Genomic DNA, 19,631 nt, shown 5'->3' on the forward strand with positions numbered 1-19,631 from the left:
ATCTGCCTGTTCTGCTCCCTACTCTGTCTCTGGTGAAGCCTCTCGCTGCCCCTGAGCCTCTGGCCTGTACCCCAGTTCTGTATGCACAAATAAATAAATCTTAAAAAAAAAAGGAGAAATTATATTTAAATATACTGTAATACAAAATCAGAACAGGAAAAAAGCATAAAGATTATGAAGACTGTCTTGCATTAGAATGAATATAACACTTAAAATGAGCTTATGTCAATATTCAAATATTGCTTTTTCATTCTTTGGCGGTATGGAAGAAGGTTATGTTATACACAAGACAATATTTTTATCACCTATGAGCAAAAACACGGAAAATGTGTTTCTTTTACAATTCTCAATGACTCAATCTCCATAAAGTCAACAGGACCTTATCTCAACAAAAAGACAACCTTTGAAAAAAGTTACCTTAACTAATGCCAAGAAGTACCAACCCACCTCACATTCTCATTGCCCTTTTAAAGCACAAACTCTATCTACAAACCTGAGGATCACAGATAATAATCCTCTGGGTAAGGGAGAGAAATAATAGTAATCATCTATATGAAAAGACGCATTTTTTCTCAACTTAGCAAAGAAACTAATAGTTAACAGAAATATTAGGGGATTATGCAGACCATTATCCATTACATTTGAAGATGGCACTGCTGATAAACCCTTACGCTCTTTGTAGCACTCCACATTTAGGTTGTCTATTATTCATCTAACATAAGAAGAAAAAGGACTAGGACTCACAGGTAGCAATATTCCCAAACTGAAAAATACACACAATGTCAAAAAAGTATGTGACTTCAATGCCCCCTAGTGCATGACATAGATGGACTCAAACATAAGTCTTCTATAGCATTTAGCAGTACTGTATCAGATAATGCAATTGTTCTTTGAACTACAAATTCCTAAGGAAAATGACACAGTAAATAAAAGCAAAAACTACACTAATGCTAAAGCTTAATATGAGTTCTTCATATACTTTATACATATGTGCTAATATGCTAATAATTTCTATTTCTAAAAATTCCCAATAGATACTTCCAATACTCCATCTCATAATATCTTTCATTAGGTTCTTAGAGATTCCCTTCCAAGTCCAACCTAAATGGCTTTTTTTTGTTTGTTTGTTTTTGATAAACCATGTTTGGACTGTAGTTTATCTACAGTCTAAGTAGTTGGTAAAGACATGAACTGCACTTGAATCCTTAAAGACAAACTAGTTGATTACCACTGCTGAAAAGCCAATCAATACAGCATAAAAGGTAACCTGACAATATGGTATTTTTCTCTCCTATACTAAACAGAAATGAGGAAGTAATGAATATACACATAACAGGACATTCAAGGGAAGGAGTCAAAATTAAATTCTTTCAATAGAGAAGAGAGTCCTGGTGATCTAAGAAAGTCTATTCTCATTCTACTTCTTCAAAGCTCTTTCTATTTCTTCACAGTCTGAGTTTTTTTCTATTTTCATGGACTTCAATAGTACTGAGGACAATTTAAGTTTTAATTAATTATCTGGACAACTAACTAAAATGTTCTCCTCTGATTTGAACTTTATGAAATGTGATGTTATCCTTAAGTCAAGGTTATAAACCAAATTTCTGTGGGCAGATTAAGTGGTTCTACCAAAAAAAAAAGCACTTTCTTTTGTCTATGAGCTCCAACTTGTGCATTTTGCAAGTTCTTTAGCCTCTAAATTTCTGTCATCGTTACAACCTTAGTATCATCTATGTTTCTACAGTCCATAAATAATTTTTAATAAATATAAATCTATTTCAGATAACTACTGTTATTTTAAATAATATTCTTTTGTAATAAGTGAACAAACTTACCTGTGGGCCAGTCTGAAGTGCTTGATTTTCTGTTGCCCTTTTTCCTGATTCTATATTGCTCAGAGTAGTCTACCACTTCCCCTCGAGGTTTCCGCCCATCAGGAGAAGGGGTGAAAAATTTGGTAAGGCCATCAATGAGCCCTTTGGTTTTCTTGTTGAACTTTAAGGGAACACTACTATCTCTGCAGAAGTCCAAACCATCTATTCTTTCTAAATAGCCTTCTTCTGATGATGATGCTGATTGGCTCGAGAGTGTGATTTTACGTTTTCTACCCCTGCCAGGGCCAGTTCGAACTTTGCTGAAGGGACCTTTTGATCTAAAGAATCAAATAAGGAAAAGAAAGAGTAACTATTAAAAACAAATCCTTTATTTAAATAGAACACATAATTAGTAAATAACCTACAGCTTTATTAAAAAGTCTATACTGTTAAAATATTCTGTAAGCTATATTAATGAATAAGAAGTAATATTACTATTAGACTATCTATTTTCAGGAAACCTAGTTATTTATTGTGAAAAGACTCCTAGGCCAGGAGTCAGAAAGCATGTCTGAGTCATAATTTTGCCACTTACTAGCTGTGTATCTTGAACAAATCATATTCTCTCTAAACATCAGTGTCTTCTTCCATAAAATGAGAGTTGGGCCAGAGAACAATTAAGATTCTTCCAGGCATAAAATGATCTCTGCACCAACTCAGTTATACCTTTTACCTCTAAATAAAAGGATGGGTTATTCTCTGAAAGTCAGGAATGAAAAGATCATTTTACAGTAAAATTAAAGCTCATCCTAAGATTAAAAATATGAACTATAACACTAGCTATTAATTTCCATTCATTTTAGTTAAACTGAAGACAGTCTAAAGTGTATAAAAAGTGGATTAAATTTTTGAGAATGAAAGAGGTTTATAGCTCCACAGATATTTTACATAACACCAAAGGTAAATTACTACAGAGATACTGAAAAAAAAAAAAGAACTAGCTACTGAATCTTGCTTAATTTCCTCCAGACACAGCCCAGTTTTCTAGCCCACAAGGGGTAATATCCCTGACATCTAACAAATGAAAGAGTCACATTACTTCATATCAGACACAGAAGTAGGACTAAGCTATAACCTCAAGAAAAGCAGCTGTTTAGTGATTTGTACAAATGATACAAACAAAACTACTGAGACTACATCAGGAAAGGAATCTGTAAAAAGTGGTGATGTAACTTTTTCTTTAGCATTTTTATTAAAGAGAAGCAATTTAAGGCAATAGTTAAGAATCAGCCTCTGGTGCCAGACTATTTGAATTTTAATCCCAGTTTAACATTTACACAGAAACTTGTGCAAGTTTAGCCTCTATGCTGTAATTTCCTCCTATGAAAAATGAGAGTAACAACAATACCTACTTCACTTCATTGGACTGTGGGAGGAACTAAATGATTTAACATTGTAAGCAGTGCCATGGCACATGATCAGGGCACAATGAGTATTAGTCATTATTATTACATAAAAGTACCAGTGATAACAATTGAATTTTTTTTCAATAAAGCAAGTAAGTGAATCCTACACTACAGAGAAGACCCTATCCTTTTCTCCCCTCACCTTGCCACCAGTACAACTTACACCGTGTTTTGTTTCTTTAACCTGTTTTTTGGACGTCCTATTGGATTAGCATAGCGTCGTTTTATCTGTGCTGCTTTCTTCTGTAGAAGTTTTCGTCCTTTTTTTCTAGGTCGACATATTTGACATATCCACATGCCTATAAAGAAAGAAATTCCACATAAAAGTATAATAGACATAAATACACTGAAGGATTTCAGGTACTCTAAGCCACAAGTCCTTAACCTCTTTCAGCTCACAAACTCTGACTTGAAAATATGGTAGCAAGCTCCCTCTCCCAACCCCACTCCAGAGAAAAAGAAAATATAGACACAAAAAATTCTGTGAACTAAAAAAGAAGCAAATAAATCTCACTAACCCCTAGTTAAAAACCTTTCTTTATATAACCCAGATATACCATTCTATAAAGAAAAGGCAGGTTTTCATAGAGTAAAGGCTGATTCTAGGACTAGAGCAAGGAGACTACAAGATAACCCAGAGCATCATGTAGTACTAGGAAATGAAGTGTTGGCTAATGATGCCACATGAAAAGGACATAAGTCAACTTGAAGAAGCTCCCAATAGCCAAATCTAGGTCAATCTGAGCCAAAAGCAAAGAAACAAAGACACCATAACAACAATTATAACTCATAAAATAAATACCCACAGATTATAATTTATAGGATAAATGCCCATGAATCCATGGCATAAATAATTGATAAGCAAATAAACACACGGGGAAAAAGGATAGCTCTTCCCTGCATAACACACTTAGGAGGGCATAACATTTCCTGTGGTATTGTCCTCAAATTTTCTAATGTCAGTTGTATCATGATAAAGCAAGTCTTATCATGATAAACCCAAATTGAAGGGCCTCCTATGAAATAAATGGCCAGTACTCTTCAAAATTGTCAAAATCATTAGAGTGAATCAAAAAGATGTATACTACATACACAATGGAATACTGCGTGGCAATCAAAAAAGATAACATGCCATTTGCATGGACGGAGCTTGAAAGGATAATGCTAAGTGAAATAAGTCAGAGGAGACAGATAAATACCAGATGGTAACTATTTATTTTGTGACTTTATATTTTGCATATTAGTATCTGATGGGAGTACCCCAATATTACCTCAGTTAAAAATAAATTAACTGGACCGTACCTGGTGGTGCAGTACGTTAAGCACAGGAATGCAAGCTGGCCAAAGCCTCCTCAGTGCAAGTTCAATCCCCAGCCCGGGAGGTGACCCACATGGTGTGGCAGACTACTTCAATGATCTGCCTGTTCTGCTCCCCACTCTGTTTCTGGTGAATCCTCTCACTGCCCCTGCACCTCTGGCCTGTACCCCAATTCCATATGCATAAATAAAATCTTTTAAAAAAATAAAGTAAAATAACGTACTATGACTCGTTTTATAAATGAAAAATGGAGGGGGAAAAAGTGCCAAAGTCAAGAAAGACATATAGAGTCTAAGGAATTAACACAAATTGGAAGACTAATAAAATGTGACCAATAAATATATATTGTAAGATCCTAGATTGGATTCTGGACCAGAAATGCAATCTGTAGAGTAGTAAATCATGGTATCAATGTTAGTTTCCTGGTTTCAAAAATTATATATGGTTTTGTACAATACTTGTATTATGTGAAGTTAGTTAAAGGGTATAATGAGGACTCTATACTTTTTTGCCACTTTTCTGTAATTATTTCAAAGTAAAATGTTTCTTCCTTTAAGTTGCCATAAACCTTTGTTTGCAGGCATTAAATATACAGGAATGAAGGCCTAAGAAAGTCTTATCTTAGAAGAATTCTTAGACTACAAACAAATGGGAGAATTAGAAGGCCTCCCTCATAGTGCAAGGGGTTAAATTTCCACATTATGAAGCTCTCTGCAGCCACTGCAGCACTAATTCAATCCCCAGCCAGGGAGTTGACCCACATGGCACAGCAGACCTCTCCAGTCTCACCTACTATTCTGCTCAGCAGTGTATTCTGCTCCCCACTCTGCCTCTGGGGAATCCTCTCACCTACCCTCCACCTCTACCCCATACCTCTGGCCTACACCTCAGCTCTTATGTGCATAAATAAATAAATCTTTAAAGAAAAATGAAAGCGGCAGAAAAGAAAGTATTCCTTCTTCTAGTAAGTGCAAATTTAAAACTTTTAAAAAGGTGACAATAGAATGGCATAAAAAGAACACAAGACCCTAAAGCGGAATAACTTAGCTTTAACCCAAAAGATTGAGTTCCTTTTCCATTAACACCAAAACTTTCTCCATCAATTATCTCAAAAAGGTTTTTTTTTTTACTCTAACCTTTATATATGTATATAAGAAATCTATAAATCATTAAATCAGACTCAAAAAAGAGTTGTAGTACGAAAATGAAGAGAAACTAAGTGGATTTTTTAAAAGAAGCTGCAGGCATATGATAAAATGGAAGTCCAACCAGGCAACTGTATCCCAACTAAATAAGAAATAGGAGTGTAAAAAAAAAAAAGAATAATACTAAGCTTTTTCTTAAGATTTGGATACTTATTTGTTCGCAAATTCTTTATGGAAAGCTTAAATTTTGAATAAGTCAGAGATTTCAACAGCAATAAGCCCCTCAAAAATGATGTGTGTTGATATAATCAACATGATCTAATACAAAAAAGAAACATTTCAAAATATTACTTAAGGGCAGTCTCTAGTCTACAGACTATAGAACTGGCAAATATTTACAAGTATCCATGGATGATAAAGTAGTTTTAAAGTATTGAAAACAGAGTAAAATAATAAGAAATTCATACCATCTAAGAATGTGAAACACTATCCCCACCTTTAAAGTGACAGATCTCTTCCTACTTACACAAACTTGAATAGAAATACCAAAATTTTTCTTTCATGTTAACAAAGTAGATAAAAAATACTGTGTTTCCAGTTTGATTTCAGAAAGAATGTCTCACCTTTTGGCATCCGGGTGAGTGGGGGATCACAACATTCCATGTGAAAACCCCGGTCACAGGAATCACAAAAGAGCATATTATCCTAAAAGAGTGAAATAACAATTTTGCTTAACTTTTTGAAACCAAAACGGATAGGATTATGATTTCATAAAACCCAGGAACTTCAATAATCTCAAAAAATAGAAATGTTACTATAATAGTAAAAGTTTCCTTAATTTGCTAAATAGTCTGAGTTGGCACAAAATCTTGCTTTATCTAACCTTTAATAAAGAATTATAGTTTTTCATTACTTTCAAGATTATTCAATTATCACACATAAGCTAACTTTAATCTGGTTAATGGGAAAGAAAAAAACTTTGAGTACCTCCATCCTGCTCAAATTTTACCAATATTTATTTATGGTAACTTAGTTTCTCTGAAAATTATAACTAAGGTATTTATTAGAAATCACCTAGAAATAATCCAAGTCTCAATCTGTAAGGATTCTATAGTGGCATGCAATCTGACGATGCCTCTATTCTAAATTCCACTGGACCAACTACCTGAAAAATAACCAATCATACTTAACAAGGAAATGCCAGTTGTGTATTTTATTTCTTAATGAAATATTCTCATTCAAAGGCAAAGATACTCACTGCATTTTTCCCTTGATCTCGACAGGAACTGCAAGTTTTACACTCAATGCACTGCCACCGTAAGGCCTTCACTCTAACCGTCAGTTCGGGGGAAAATTTCAAACAGGATGGATGACCTAATAAAAGTAGGGGGAAATTCACAAATGAAACAACCAAGAATCATTCCTCAATCGTACATTAAGGGAATAATGTAGAAAAAGGCAATTATCTTAAATCAAAACATTTTATAAAAAAATACAAGACGCTCTTGGAAACTTGCCACATGTAACATCAAGACTTGGCATTCTCATTCAGTTTTATTGATATAAATAAGAGCTTAGATCATACATACAATCACACATGCCTACACACACAACACAATTTGATTTTAAAAACTTGACAAACTCTAAACTGTTATCAGCCCTACATTAAGGCATTATGCTTAATGCTTATATGGTAACATTATAAGATATGGAACTATAAATATTTTGAAGAATTTTACATTTCACTTTATATTCTTCTATCTTTTTAAAAACAATAACATGTTACTTTATAGCTAAAAATAATACATAATAAAAATCCCATCATTTAAAGTGAGTTACTTGCTCCTAATATAAGGCACTCAAGCAGAACCTAAAATTTCTATTAAAGAACTAAATTACTACCAACAGAAAAAAGGTAAGGGGCCTCCCTGGTTTTGTAGGGATTAAGCGCACAGCACTATCAAGCTGTTACCAGCCAATGCAGTATGAGTTCCTCCACCAAGGAGGTGACCCAAACAGCACAGCAGAATTCTCTTGTCCCATCTGTGGCGCTCTCAGCAATGTATTTCAATCTGCCTGTTCTAATCCCCACTCTGTCTCTGATGAATCTTCTCAGCCCTCCCCCCAATACACACCTCAGCCAGTTCTTGTACACACAAATAAATAAATCTTTAAAAAGGAAAAAATGGTCAGTATCCATTTCATTCTCAAAATTTCTGGGTAGCCAATTTACCTTCAACCTGAAAAGATGTGTCCCCTTCTTCTACAAGCTGGTTATGTTGTTGTTTTTGTTCCTACAGTGAAAGGGTTGATTAAATTATGTTCACTCCTCTCTTCCTACATAATTTTCTATTTTATGGGACTGAACTATCACAACAATCATTAAAATAAAATGGGAGAGCAGGAATAAGAATCTCATTCATAATCTCATCACCACCCAACAGGCATTTTTACATTCCCTTTTTCCTTTTAAAATAGATAAAGCTAGATCATACTTGCATTGTTGTATATACAGCTTGTTTTGCTTTTCTCCTACATTATTTTATTCAAGTAAATGTTATATTTAGATTCCTGTACTGATTGTATTCCTCTGATTTGATCCACTATACCTATCATTTCCCTACTGTGCAACAGACTCAAAATGACCACTAAAATTAATTACTTTATGCTTATAGATTATTATCTTCTTTTAAAATAATTCTTTAGAATAAATTCCTGAAAGTGGGGTTAGTGAAAGAAATGAAATACATTTTTACAGCTTGAGAAGCAGAAGACATGTACTCCCAAAATTTGTTCCAAAATCTATGACAATTTAACTAATGGTCCAGTCTTATTGTACAAATGTATCAAGATTTCATCAGTTCTAGGTTTGGAATCCTTTATCTTTCAAGTTTTATTATTATAGTAAAAACTATTTAATGACACTTCAGGAGTCTCCCTGGTGGTACAGGTATTACAGACACAGTGCTATCAAGCTATTACCAGCCACTGAAGCACAAGTGCTAGTCAAAGTGCTGACCCATGTCACAGCAGACCTCTCCTGACCCACCCTCTGCTCCCCTCAGCAGTGTACTTCTTCGATCTGCCTATTCTGCTCCCCACTCTGTCTCTGGTGAATCCTCTCACCTATCCTAACCCCTCCCCACACCTCTGGCTTACACCCCAGTTCTTATATGCACACAAAAGTAAATCTTTAAAAAAAATAAAATAAAATGACACTTCATTTCTGCATGGGTGTGCATTTCTGTCATTAATTAAAGTTTTTTTCATATGCTCAAGTACTGACTTTTTCTTATACATAAACTGCCTATTCATAGGCTCTGCCCATTAGCCTTTATGCTAAGAAATGTAAACATGCTCTCTAAACTTTATAGCTTTTGACTTTTTGCCGCATTTTATGCAATTACTTTCCCCAAACTATTCTTTTTTTTTAAATTTTGGGTATGTTAGCTTTCAATTTGGAAAAATACCAAATTTCATATACAGCAGATTCTCAAATAACACCATTGTGTTCAATGTTACTTTATTATAATGTTAAAGAGGAAGACAAGAATCAATTCCTGTTCAGAACCACTATCTGTGTGGAGTTTGTACATTGTTCTTATGTCTGTGTGAATTTTCTCTGAGTATTCTGGTTTCCTTTCATACACCAAATACATGAATATTTGATTCACTAGCGTATCTTTTGGGCACACTGCCCCAGTACAAATGGGTATGGGTGTGGATGTAAGTATATCTTATGATGGAACTGCATCCTGTCCAAGGTTGCCTTGTATTCTGAGCTGCTGGATAGGGTCCAGCAAAAGTTGAAAGCTTGCAACTTAACTCTGAACTGGAATAAGCAGAGTGGACAATGAAAATGAAAGAATAATAAGTGGGTGAGTTGAATACAAATCACTAGTTAATATTATTTTCAGTCTTTATTTAGAACTTGGGCGAGATGTTGTGACCAGAAATATGTTATAGGTTTATATCAATTAGCCTATGGTAGTAGGTCGTGTTATTCAAGCATCTACAGACAAGATTAAATGAGGTCTTTTTGTATTGACTATAGCCATACATTTCTTCTTGTTTAGAATGACTGTCAGTTTGCAGTTACACTCCAATCATTCTTACCTTCAAACAAGAAAACCAATTCAATCCTTATCTGTTTCCTTCCCACACTCTAACAAAGCTGATCTATATAGATGAAAGACACTGCTGAAATGACAGTATGTAATTCCTGGGGTAGGTTATAAAAAATATTACAGATTCCAGCCCTCCCTGGTGTTGCAATGGGTTAGGATGCAGCACTGCAAGCTAGCCGCAGCCAATTCAGTGCATTGTTCAATCCTGGGCCCCAGAGGTGATCCATATGGTGCAGATCTCTCCTGTCTCATCCACTGCTCCCCTCAGCAGTGTACTTTGTTGATCTGCCTGTTCTGCTCCCCACTATGTCTCTGGTAAAGCTTCTCACTGTCCCTGCACCTCTGGCCTGTACCCCAGTCCTGTATGCATAGATAAATAAATTTTTTTAAAAATATTACAGATTCCATCTTGCTCTCTTGGATACTTGCTTGAGCAAATCCAATGACCACATTGTGGACACTCACACAGTTCTAAGAGGTACACAAAGCAAAGAAATGCAGGTTCCTGACAACAGGCAGCATTAACTTGCCAGTCACATAAGTCAATCAGTGTGGAAGCTGTCAGATGGCTAAGCCAAAGCTGAAATCTTGCAACTTCATGAAGTACTTCCTGTTAACACTACCTATTTAAGTCACTCCCAAATTCCTGACCATTACATAAAAACTTCTGTTGTTGCTTGAAGCTGCTAAGTTTTGGAGTAATTCTCATTTCTACACCAATAAATAATATTTAGTCTACTAGTTCTTTAAAAGTTCCCTCAAGGCCCTACCTGGTGGTACAGTGGTTAAAGCACAGCACCTAAGAAGCTAAAGCCACTTCAGCATGAGTTTGATCCCTACCCCAGAGGTAAGCCACATGGCTTGGCAGACCTCTCCTGACCCACCTACTGCTCCCCTCAGCTGTGTACTTCATCAGTCGGCCTGTTTTGCTCCCCACTCTGTCTCACCACCCCTGCACCTAAGGCCTGTACCCCAGCTCTGTAAGCATAAATAAATAAATAAATCTTTAAAACAAAAAAGTTCCCTCAATAGCAATGGTTTTCAAAATGTGCTTAACCCTATTTAGAGAAATTCAGACCCCCCTCAAATACAATGCCTTTTAGAAAACAGGGCTATAACAAAACTTCTGACTCCCATTCCATTCTTATCTCAACTAGCAGATTTATATATGTCTGTTTTATATTTTAGGATTCCCCAGTAAGTTCATTTGGAGAAAAGCGTTCCATTACTAAATGGTCTGGAAGTCACTGCATTGTGTGACATGTCACTAATTTATTATGATGTGGTAGTTTATATTTAACTATGAAATTTAGAGTTAATCTTCATTTGTGATATTATACTGGATATGGTCACTAACTGATTGCTATTCCTTCTTCTAGCACTTTCTATAAATGGAACTGAAAAGCTCAACACTATACTTCCTAGACTCCTTTGCATCTAGGCTGCAAATATGAATTAAGCTCTATAACTGGATTTGAATGGCTTTTGTAAAGGAGAAATCAAGAAAAGACCATATTCCTTCTGGTACTGTTTTCTAATGATAAGCAATCATGAAAATGTCAGCATCTACTCTGCACCTTCATGATTATTCACAGGCAGGTTTCATGATGATTTATTTCATTATCCCATTTTATTCTATACAACTCAACAGTTTAGCCTTTTACTTCCACCTCTTTTCTGATGACAGCAAATAAATTGACTATCCTGGTAGGCCAATTATGCAATGTCCTAGGATCTATCCTTAAAAGCAGCCTACAGTTTACCTCTTCAACTCTTCTAACAATTTCGCGAATAGATGATTCCAGTATTAAATCTCTTTCCTCCTAAAGTATCTAGAATATTTGTTTCTGAACTAGACCCTGGCTGTCACTGATAATTTAACTTCATTACTGTCACCGAAGAATAAGCCAACAATAACCAAAGATAATGCTGGTTGACTGAAGCCTTCCCGCTAAGTGTCATTAGTGCTTAAAATGTAGAGCAAAAATATCTCAGGAACTGAAAAATTAGACTTTGCAAAATCTTTTTTAGAACCCATACAGCTTACTAAATTGCAATGTCAACATTCTACTTCCCAATGTGACATATGTAGGTTCCTATCAAGAAAAATAAATCTGCTATCATTCTGGTTCTATTCATGTATCCTAAGGCACAAATCAACAAAGACAAGTAGTGAACTTTTAATGAAACCAACAGTAATGACAAGCTGATTGTTATGATTTAAACAGATGTTTGACAGTGAAATGTAAAGATCAAAAGGAAAAAACAAGCCTAAAGAAAGTTTTCTTAATTTCAAAGAAAAATTAATTTAAAATTTATTTAAATGAATGGAATAAAACATTTTACATATACTTTTAAATCCCTCTTTTGTAAAGTAATTTTCCTCAATTTCCTAAAACCAGATTCAAGCCAAAACATATTTTATTTCATAAGACTCAGTCAAACATACTTCCCTCTTGTCTCATAACATGCATGAGAAGGATTACAGGGATTCACGTACCACTGTTGCCACAGTCAGCACAGGAAATGAGTTCCTCCGGCTTCTTTTCTCGGTTTTGTTCTTTTGTACCAAGACAGAAACTGCAGATGGGGATTGGTTCAGCAACTGGCTATAAAGAAACACACAACTCATTCAGGTACTAGTACATTTTTAGTATTAATATAAAGAATTAAAATTACAGTTTTAAAATCATACAAGAATTACATATAACTTCAGGGCAACTGTATCACTCTCTTAAATTTCCAACTAAGTTAGATGTTCTTACAACACCTGCTTTCACTGGTCCCTGTAGTGACAGCGTTTGGTCCAAAAAGAACATATTCTAATCATGTGGCCACTTAAAAACTAAATGACACAGTATAAGTTAAATTCTTCAACTTAAGATTTAAGCACTCCAATGAGTTAGTGCAAGAAATCACAGTACTAGTCCTTAAAATTCATATGATGTAGAAGAGTGACAATGCATACACATAAGCATAGCATTAAAAAAAAAAAACAACATAGTAAATCTCTGTAAAAGTGGGAAAGAGAAATTTTAACTGTTTGAGAAGGATTGAAGAGGGAAGAGAACATGTTTTGAGTAACAGGACTATATTATGGGATTTTAAGAAGCTTCTTGAAGGACAATAGATTATAATTACTAAAATCAGGTTTAAAAGTAGGTTTCCAAATTTCACTGTAACACTAACCCATTTCCCCTCACAAAATGAAGAAAAAGACATTATAGGCAGCATAAATAGGATAATAAAGATATGGTTTCTGTGGCAAGAGATAAGAGTTGGGAACTAGATGCAGGGAAAGAATTTAGATCAGCTTGTGAGAACTCTCAATGAATACCTTATAGCACTATTTCCTGCAGGAAAAGAGAAATGGAAGGCTATTCAAATTAGAGATGGTCACCATTTAAATAAAAATGTAAAAAGCAAATGGGGAAAAACCTAAAACTAGATTGAACATTTAAACAGTGACTGAATAGTCTGATGAAGACATAAGATCAGCCAAAGCAAAGGGAAAAAAAACTATACAATTAGAGGGCTCTCCCTGGTGGTACAATGAGTCAAAGCACCACATTATGAAACCACTGCAGCAAGAATTCAATCCCCAGCCAGGGAGCTGACCCACGTGGCGTAGCAGAACTCTTCTGGCCTACCCGCTGCTATTGTCAGCAGCGGGTCAATCTATACTTTGTCAGTCTGCCTGTTCTGCTCCCAACTCTATCTCTGGTGAATCCTCTCACCCACAACTCTGGCCTGTACCTCAGTTCTGTAAGCATAAATAGTCTTTAAAAAAAAAATTCGATGGAATTACAAACAGACTAGTCATACAAGTGATATAAAAGGAAATTAGTTAAACATGACTAATGTAACTGAAAAGACAGTGACATCATCAACTTGTGTGAGGCAAGTCATCTTAAAGAAGAAAATTAAGAGGAAAGCAATGAGATAATGAGTTCCATTTAGATTTGTTTAGTTTGAGGTACTGTCAACTCTGAACTGTTTATACCAAGCATTGAGCCAAACAGTAATACAAAATTTTAAAGGTGCTTTTTATCTACTAGGAAAAACAGACAAAATGTTTGTAGGTACTGTGATAGATGTACTCCAATGGGAAACAAAGAAAGAAGTGATCAAGTAGGAAGAAGAAATGATGGAAAATTTTTAGAAATTTAAGTTCTTCTGGAGGTATCTGATAGGCAGAGCTACCAGGTGAAGGTGTGAGAGAGGAAAGAGCTTAGTTTGGGACTTACTAAGCTTAAAATACCTGTGCATCATGTAGTAAGGCCCTTATATATATTGATACATGTATCTGTAGTTAAAAAGTTGTTCTAGAAATAAACACACACAAACAAAATGTTATTACCATCAGAGTTGGTAAGTTTTCCCAAGAAGAACAGGCAGGAAAAAGGTAATTAAGGTCAGAACTCCAATATTTAATTAAGTCATTCAGCCACCAACAGTGGGGAGATAAAATACCTACATGATTTTATGAATGATCAATACTAGAGACACTGGGGCTTCCCTGGTAGCACAAGGGGTTAAAGTGCAGCACTATGAAGCTATCAGCAGCCACTGCAACAGGAGTATAATCCCCGGCCAGGAAAATTACCCACATGGCGCAGCAGACCTCTCCTGTCTCACCCACTGCTCCCCTTAGCAGTGTATTTCAGTTAATCTCCCTGTTCTACTCCCCACTCTGTCTCTAGAGAATCCTCTCACCGCATACACCTCTGCTCTTGTGTGCATAAATAAATCTTAAAAAAAAAAAAAAAGCTAGAGACGTCAATACCAGGCCTTTTCAGTGAAAGAATAAACTACAGTCATAGAAACCAACAAAATTCCATGAAGGGATACAGAGCCAACAGAAGATAGCTAAAAAAGAAATAACCGGAAGTTACTATGTAGTAGGACTTATTGTATAATACTGATGGCACTATAATATGTGGCTGTTTAAATTTATATAAAACAAATTTAATCTTCTCACATCAGCTACATATCAAGTACTATTGCCACTAGCACTGTACAGCATAAATATAAAACAGTTCCCTCATTTAAAAATATTATACTGGTAACGGCTTTAAAAAGAGGGCAGATTTTTAAAGTATGAGTAAAGGGAATAGTCTTTGTAGTACAGTATGATGTAAATGCATATCTGTAAGCAGAATGGTAGAACAGAAAGAGTGCTTATTTCTGACAGGTTCGTTGTTTCTGGAAAACAGGAAATAAAACAGACTGCTGAAAGTAGGGCAGGGATTAGCTATTCAGATTATTAAGGGAGTAATAGTTAACTGAAAAAAATGAAAACTAAGATTGGTTTGATCCAATGCCAAGCAATGAAAACATTTTCCTTCAAAATGGGAAGTGAACATATATCCCTCTGTCAAGATAGAATCAGAAAAGTGGAATCTCCCTGGTGGCCCAAGGGGTCAAGCTATCAGTCAACCATTGCAGCATGAGCTCAATCCCTGACCAGCAAGCTAGCTCACATCGCTCAGCAGACCTCTCCTGTCTTGCCCAATATGTCCCTCAGCAGTGTATATCAGTAGATCCACCTGTTCTGCTCCCCACTCTGTCTCTAGTGAATCCTCTCACTTCCCGCACCTCAGGCTTACACCCCACCTTTTATATGCATAAATAAATAAATAAATAAATAAATAAAACTCTTTTAAAAATAAAAAAAGTATTAACAAAAGAATAAATTCAAAATATGACAGAAAATAAATTAACAGAGACCCTGCAAAATGATGTCTACATTATAAGAAGCTATTAAGCAGAGCAGGAACATAATTCAAACCAGGTTACCAAAATTAACATTATTAGGTATAGATAAGTACTAAATTAATCTGCCACTATTTCAGAGACAGATTAGACATACTTAAGGAAGCAAATACACAAAGGTAATGAAAACAAAGTCTGAAAAATATTAGTTCTTCAGCATAGGAAATGCAGTCTTAAAAATAATATACACATTAAAAATAATGTATAGTAACTGTTGTCTTCAAACATGTCCTTATGATACAAAACTAAACATTAGATTTTCTGACAGCAGACAGTGTTATTTAAAATCAGGCTTAACAATGGTTAATGTACATGTTCCTTTATGACATTATGAATTAATGTTCCAGTAATGTACTATTTTTGATTGCAGTATTTTTTTAACCTACAATCAACGCTTCATCTGGCTAGATTTTATCTATCCCAAAACAAAAGAACTGAGCTCATTCAAATCATTCATTAAATTTTAACTGAAAGCATTCAAATCTATTCATTGAACTTGGTGGGGTGAGTAGTGATTTAGATAAACTGCCTCGGTTACTTGGAGCTGTAGAGAAAATCAGTTTAACTCAATTATTCTGGTACTTATCAAAGACCATAGTCTTAGATCTTACCTACACACTGCACTACATAATTGACTGACTATAAGCAAAAAAGCCATTAAAATAAGATACATTATCTGAACAGCCATATACCAGAGACATCTTGTGGGGGTGGAGTGGGGAATGGGATCAAAAACGGGGGACGGGAGGTGTGGAAGGAAATGCATGGGATTATGGTGATGGCACACGGGTGACTCGGTGATGGGAAATCCGCAGGATTACAACTGAGATGGGAAAAAAAATGTACAAAGTGATGTAAAAATAAACTGTGATGGCCCTCCCTGGTAGCACAGCGGGTTAAGCACAGCACTGAGAATCTAAAGCCACTTCCGCATAAGTTCGATTCCCGCCTGCCCTGGAGGTGACCACATGGTGTGGCAGACCTCTCCTGACCCGCCCGCTGCTCCCCTCAGCAGTGTACTTCATCAATCTGCCTGTTCTGTTCCCCACTCTGTCTCTGGTGAAGCCTCTCATCACCCCTAAGCCTCTAGCCTGTACCCCAGTTCTGTATGCATTATCTTTAAAAAAAATAAACTGTTATAATAAAAAAATAAATAAATAAAATTTAGAGCCAAAAAAAAATAAGGTACATTATCTATGAGTTTTCTTAATAGATAAGTAGCACTTCCAGTCTCAATAATCAAAGATTTCTGCTCTGTGATTTGTTTTAGAATATGCCCAACTACATTGTTGAAAACTAAGAAATCACAGATCCATATCATTCTCAATTCCAAAATATTAATGAGCATAAAATTAGTGGAAAATGGCTACAATTGCATCTTATTCACTGTAGGATTCAAACCTGATATGTGCTGGGTAGTTTTAGGACCATGAAGAGACGTTTATAACATTTTCCAAGTAAAACTTTACAAGTTGATTTCAATTATCCTGTATCACAAAGATAAAATAAAAAACAATTGATAACCTGTGAATAAACTTTTAAAATCAGTGTATAGAGATAGGTGATATGCCATATAATCACTGCTGCCAAATATGTCCTAACTTAGTCTTTATCTCTTATTGTTCTCAAAACCTACACTAAGTAAACCTGTTCCTACAGCTAATAAAACAAGAAAAAAAGTTGTTGCAAATGACTTTATACAACATTAAAAAGAGCCGCCAGACCAGTTAAGTCAGAGCATGGCACTAGGCTGCCCCAAATACAAACATAACCCCATGGATTCTAAATTGCTTTAAATGTTAAGTGGCCTGCAATGCCCTCTATGATATCCACCCTCCACATAAACACATAATTACCTCTCTGACCTCATCTCCTGTTGTTCTCTCCCTTATATTTTACTCCAGCTTTCTTATTTTTTCTTCACAAGTCCAGATGTTTCAGAGCCTCTATATTTGTTTCCCTTATATCTAGAATGATCTTCCTGATTTTCCAGATTTTTATTTAAAAGTCACCTATCTTACTAAAACTGACAGTTCTATCCAACATTTCAAAGCAACTCACCAACCGCAATAATTCAATATGGTCCTATTTATTTTTTTAACCCTTCCATTAATTAACGAATTGAATGGGCATGTGAATACTATTATTTGTTCTCAACTAAATATGAACTCCATGAGAAATGATTTACTTGTTTGTAACTATGTCCCTAGTATTGAAGCATACTTACCATCTAGTATACCTAGCAGATAGTAAGACTCAACATACCTAGCATGGAGTAAGATTCAACAGGTTGTGTTCAATATATTAATTAAATTACCTTGTAGAGCCAGGAAGAAAAATAGTATCTTAGACAGAAAAAACAATATGATCCTCACAAAACTATGTGCAACTCAATAATCTAAACATACAAATGTTCTACTGTTCATAATGTAATTTCATAGTCTCAATAATTAAAGATTTCTTCTCTAACATCCTGTTGCGTTCAATTTCTTTAAAACAGGGGGTATTTGTGGCAGGAGACACTTAGGTTGTACTTAGCATCGTATTTCCCTCGGTAACCTAAAGAACACTGTTGAGACCTCCAAAGTAATCACCAGATGGCAGCATTGAGGCAAACACACAGTAGATGCTCTCATAACAAGCAGACAATACATAGCTTTCTCACTTGAGTTTTTGGAAATAACTTTTAAAAACATGAACAGTAAAAATTTTGCCCAGCAGGATGTATTTATAATGAGAAAGAATTTGTAGACATAATCACTTAAGATATTAAAATATGGTATTTTCTTAGAGAGCCAGATACAGTCTGGCTCTAAAAGACCAATTTTCATTTTCCCCTAAGATTTGTCTTTAATTTGTTTTATTTTGTCTTTGACTTTTAAAGTCAATACATACTTGTAACTGTCTCTACTTCCTAATTTTCTTAGGAATCCAATTCACCTTTATGTCATCTCTTCTTAAGCAAATGATATAAAGGATGGTCATGGTCTGTTTTATTGTATGTAGTAAGCCAGAATTAACAAATTCTAGAATTTTTGACAACCTGGGTTTTCAAGGAAAAACCTGCTGTTGTAAACACAGACTTTAGACTTCAGAAACATCTAAGAGATCATTTCAGGATTTTTCAGGTCACAAAGATATGTGATTTCTTAAAAACTACAAATTTTCTCAAAAATTTTTGCCACTGGAAATTACTGTTAGTATAGCCAATATTAATAGACTAAAAGAAGTTCATAATTCAAATAGGAATCACCATAATACTCAAACATACAATAAAGAATAATGGTCATATCATTCTTCTTAAGACTTAAACACAAAATACCTAAAATATTGTTTTTAGAAGTCCAACTATAATTACTGCAAGAAATTTACTTTAAGCTAGTGTATCACAAAAGCAAGAATACTGTATGATTCCACTTACATGTGGTAGGTACCTAGAGTGGTTAAGTTCGGAGCAACAGAAGCACAGTAGAGGTTACCAGAAGCTAGGGTAAAGTAAGAATGAGGAGTTACTATTAGTAAGTACAGAGGCTGAGCTGATCACAAAGTTCTAAAGACCCATGGATAGTGATGATGTTATACAACACGGTGAATATATTTAATGCCACTAAATTGCACACTAAAAATTGTTTGAGATGGTTAATCCTATGTTCTGTTAATTTTATCACAATAATAAAATGAACCCAAAAAACCCTAAGTGTTGTATATTCTTCATAGTCTCATTAGTCAAATGATTTAAGTAATAGCTCAAAAGTCATACAGTGAGAAGTTACTGACTATAATTTGTCCCTGCCTTAAAAATCTGTACCTTTTTTAACTACTCCTGTGAAATACTTGCTATATTAATCTTAAGTGCAATAATTAGACTTAAAAACATAGTTTTAAACCACACACACAAAAGAAAGAAAGAAAGAAAGAAAGAAAGAAAGAAAGAAAGAAAGAAAGAAAGAAAGAAAGAAAGAAAGAAAGAAAGAAAGAAAGAAAGA

At 35.0% G+C, this 19,631-nt stretch overlaps 1 protein-coding gene across 1 annotated transcript in view; it reads right to left on the bottom strand.

Annotated features, from left to right (window-relative positions):
* KAT6A (K(lysine) acetyltransferase 6A) overlaps positions 1-19,631 on the bottom strand; it is a 101,340-nt gene that overhangs the window by 38,653 nt on the left and 43,056 nt on the right. Inside the window, exons 3-7 of the mRNA XM_004682274.2 lie at positions 12,371-12,479; positions 7,002-7,117; positions 6,367-6,448; positions 3,444-3,579; positions 1,836-2,152 (exon numbers count right to left, since the gene is read on the bottom strand). Of these exons, the coding sequence (XP_004682331.1) occupies positions 1,836-2,152; positions 3,444-3,579; positions 6,367-6,448; positions 7,002-7,117; positions 12,371-12,479 (760 nt within the window). The remainder of the gene's footprint in view (positions 1-1,835; positions 2,153-3,443; positions 3,580-6,366; positions 6,449-7,001; positions 7,118-12,370; positions 12,480-19,631) is intronic.

The sequence above is a fragment of the Condylura cristata genome, unplaced genomic scaffold, assembly GCF_000260355.1.
Source record: "Condylura cristata isolate star-nosed mole 26May11 unplaced genomic scaffold, ConCri1.0 scaffold00014, whole genome shotgun sequence".
Taxonomy (NCBI): Eukaryota; Metazoa; Chordata; class Mammalia; order Eulipotyphla; family Talpidae; genus Condylura; species Condylura cristata.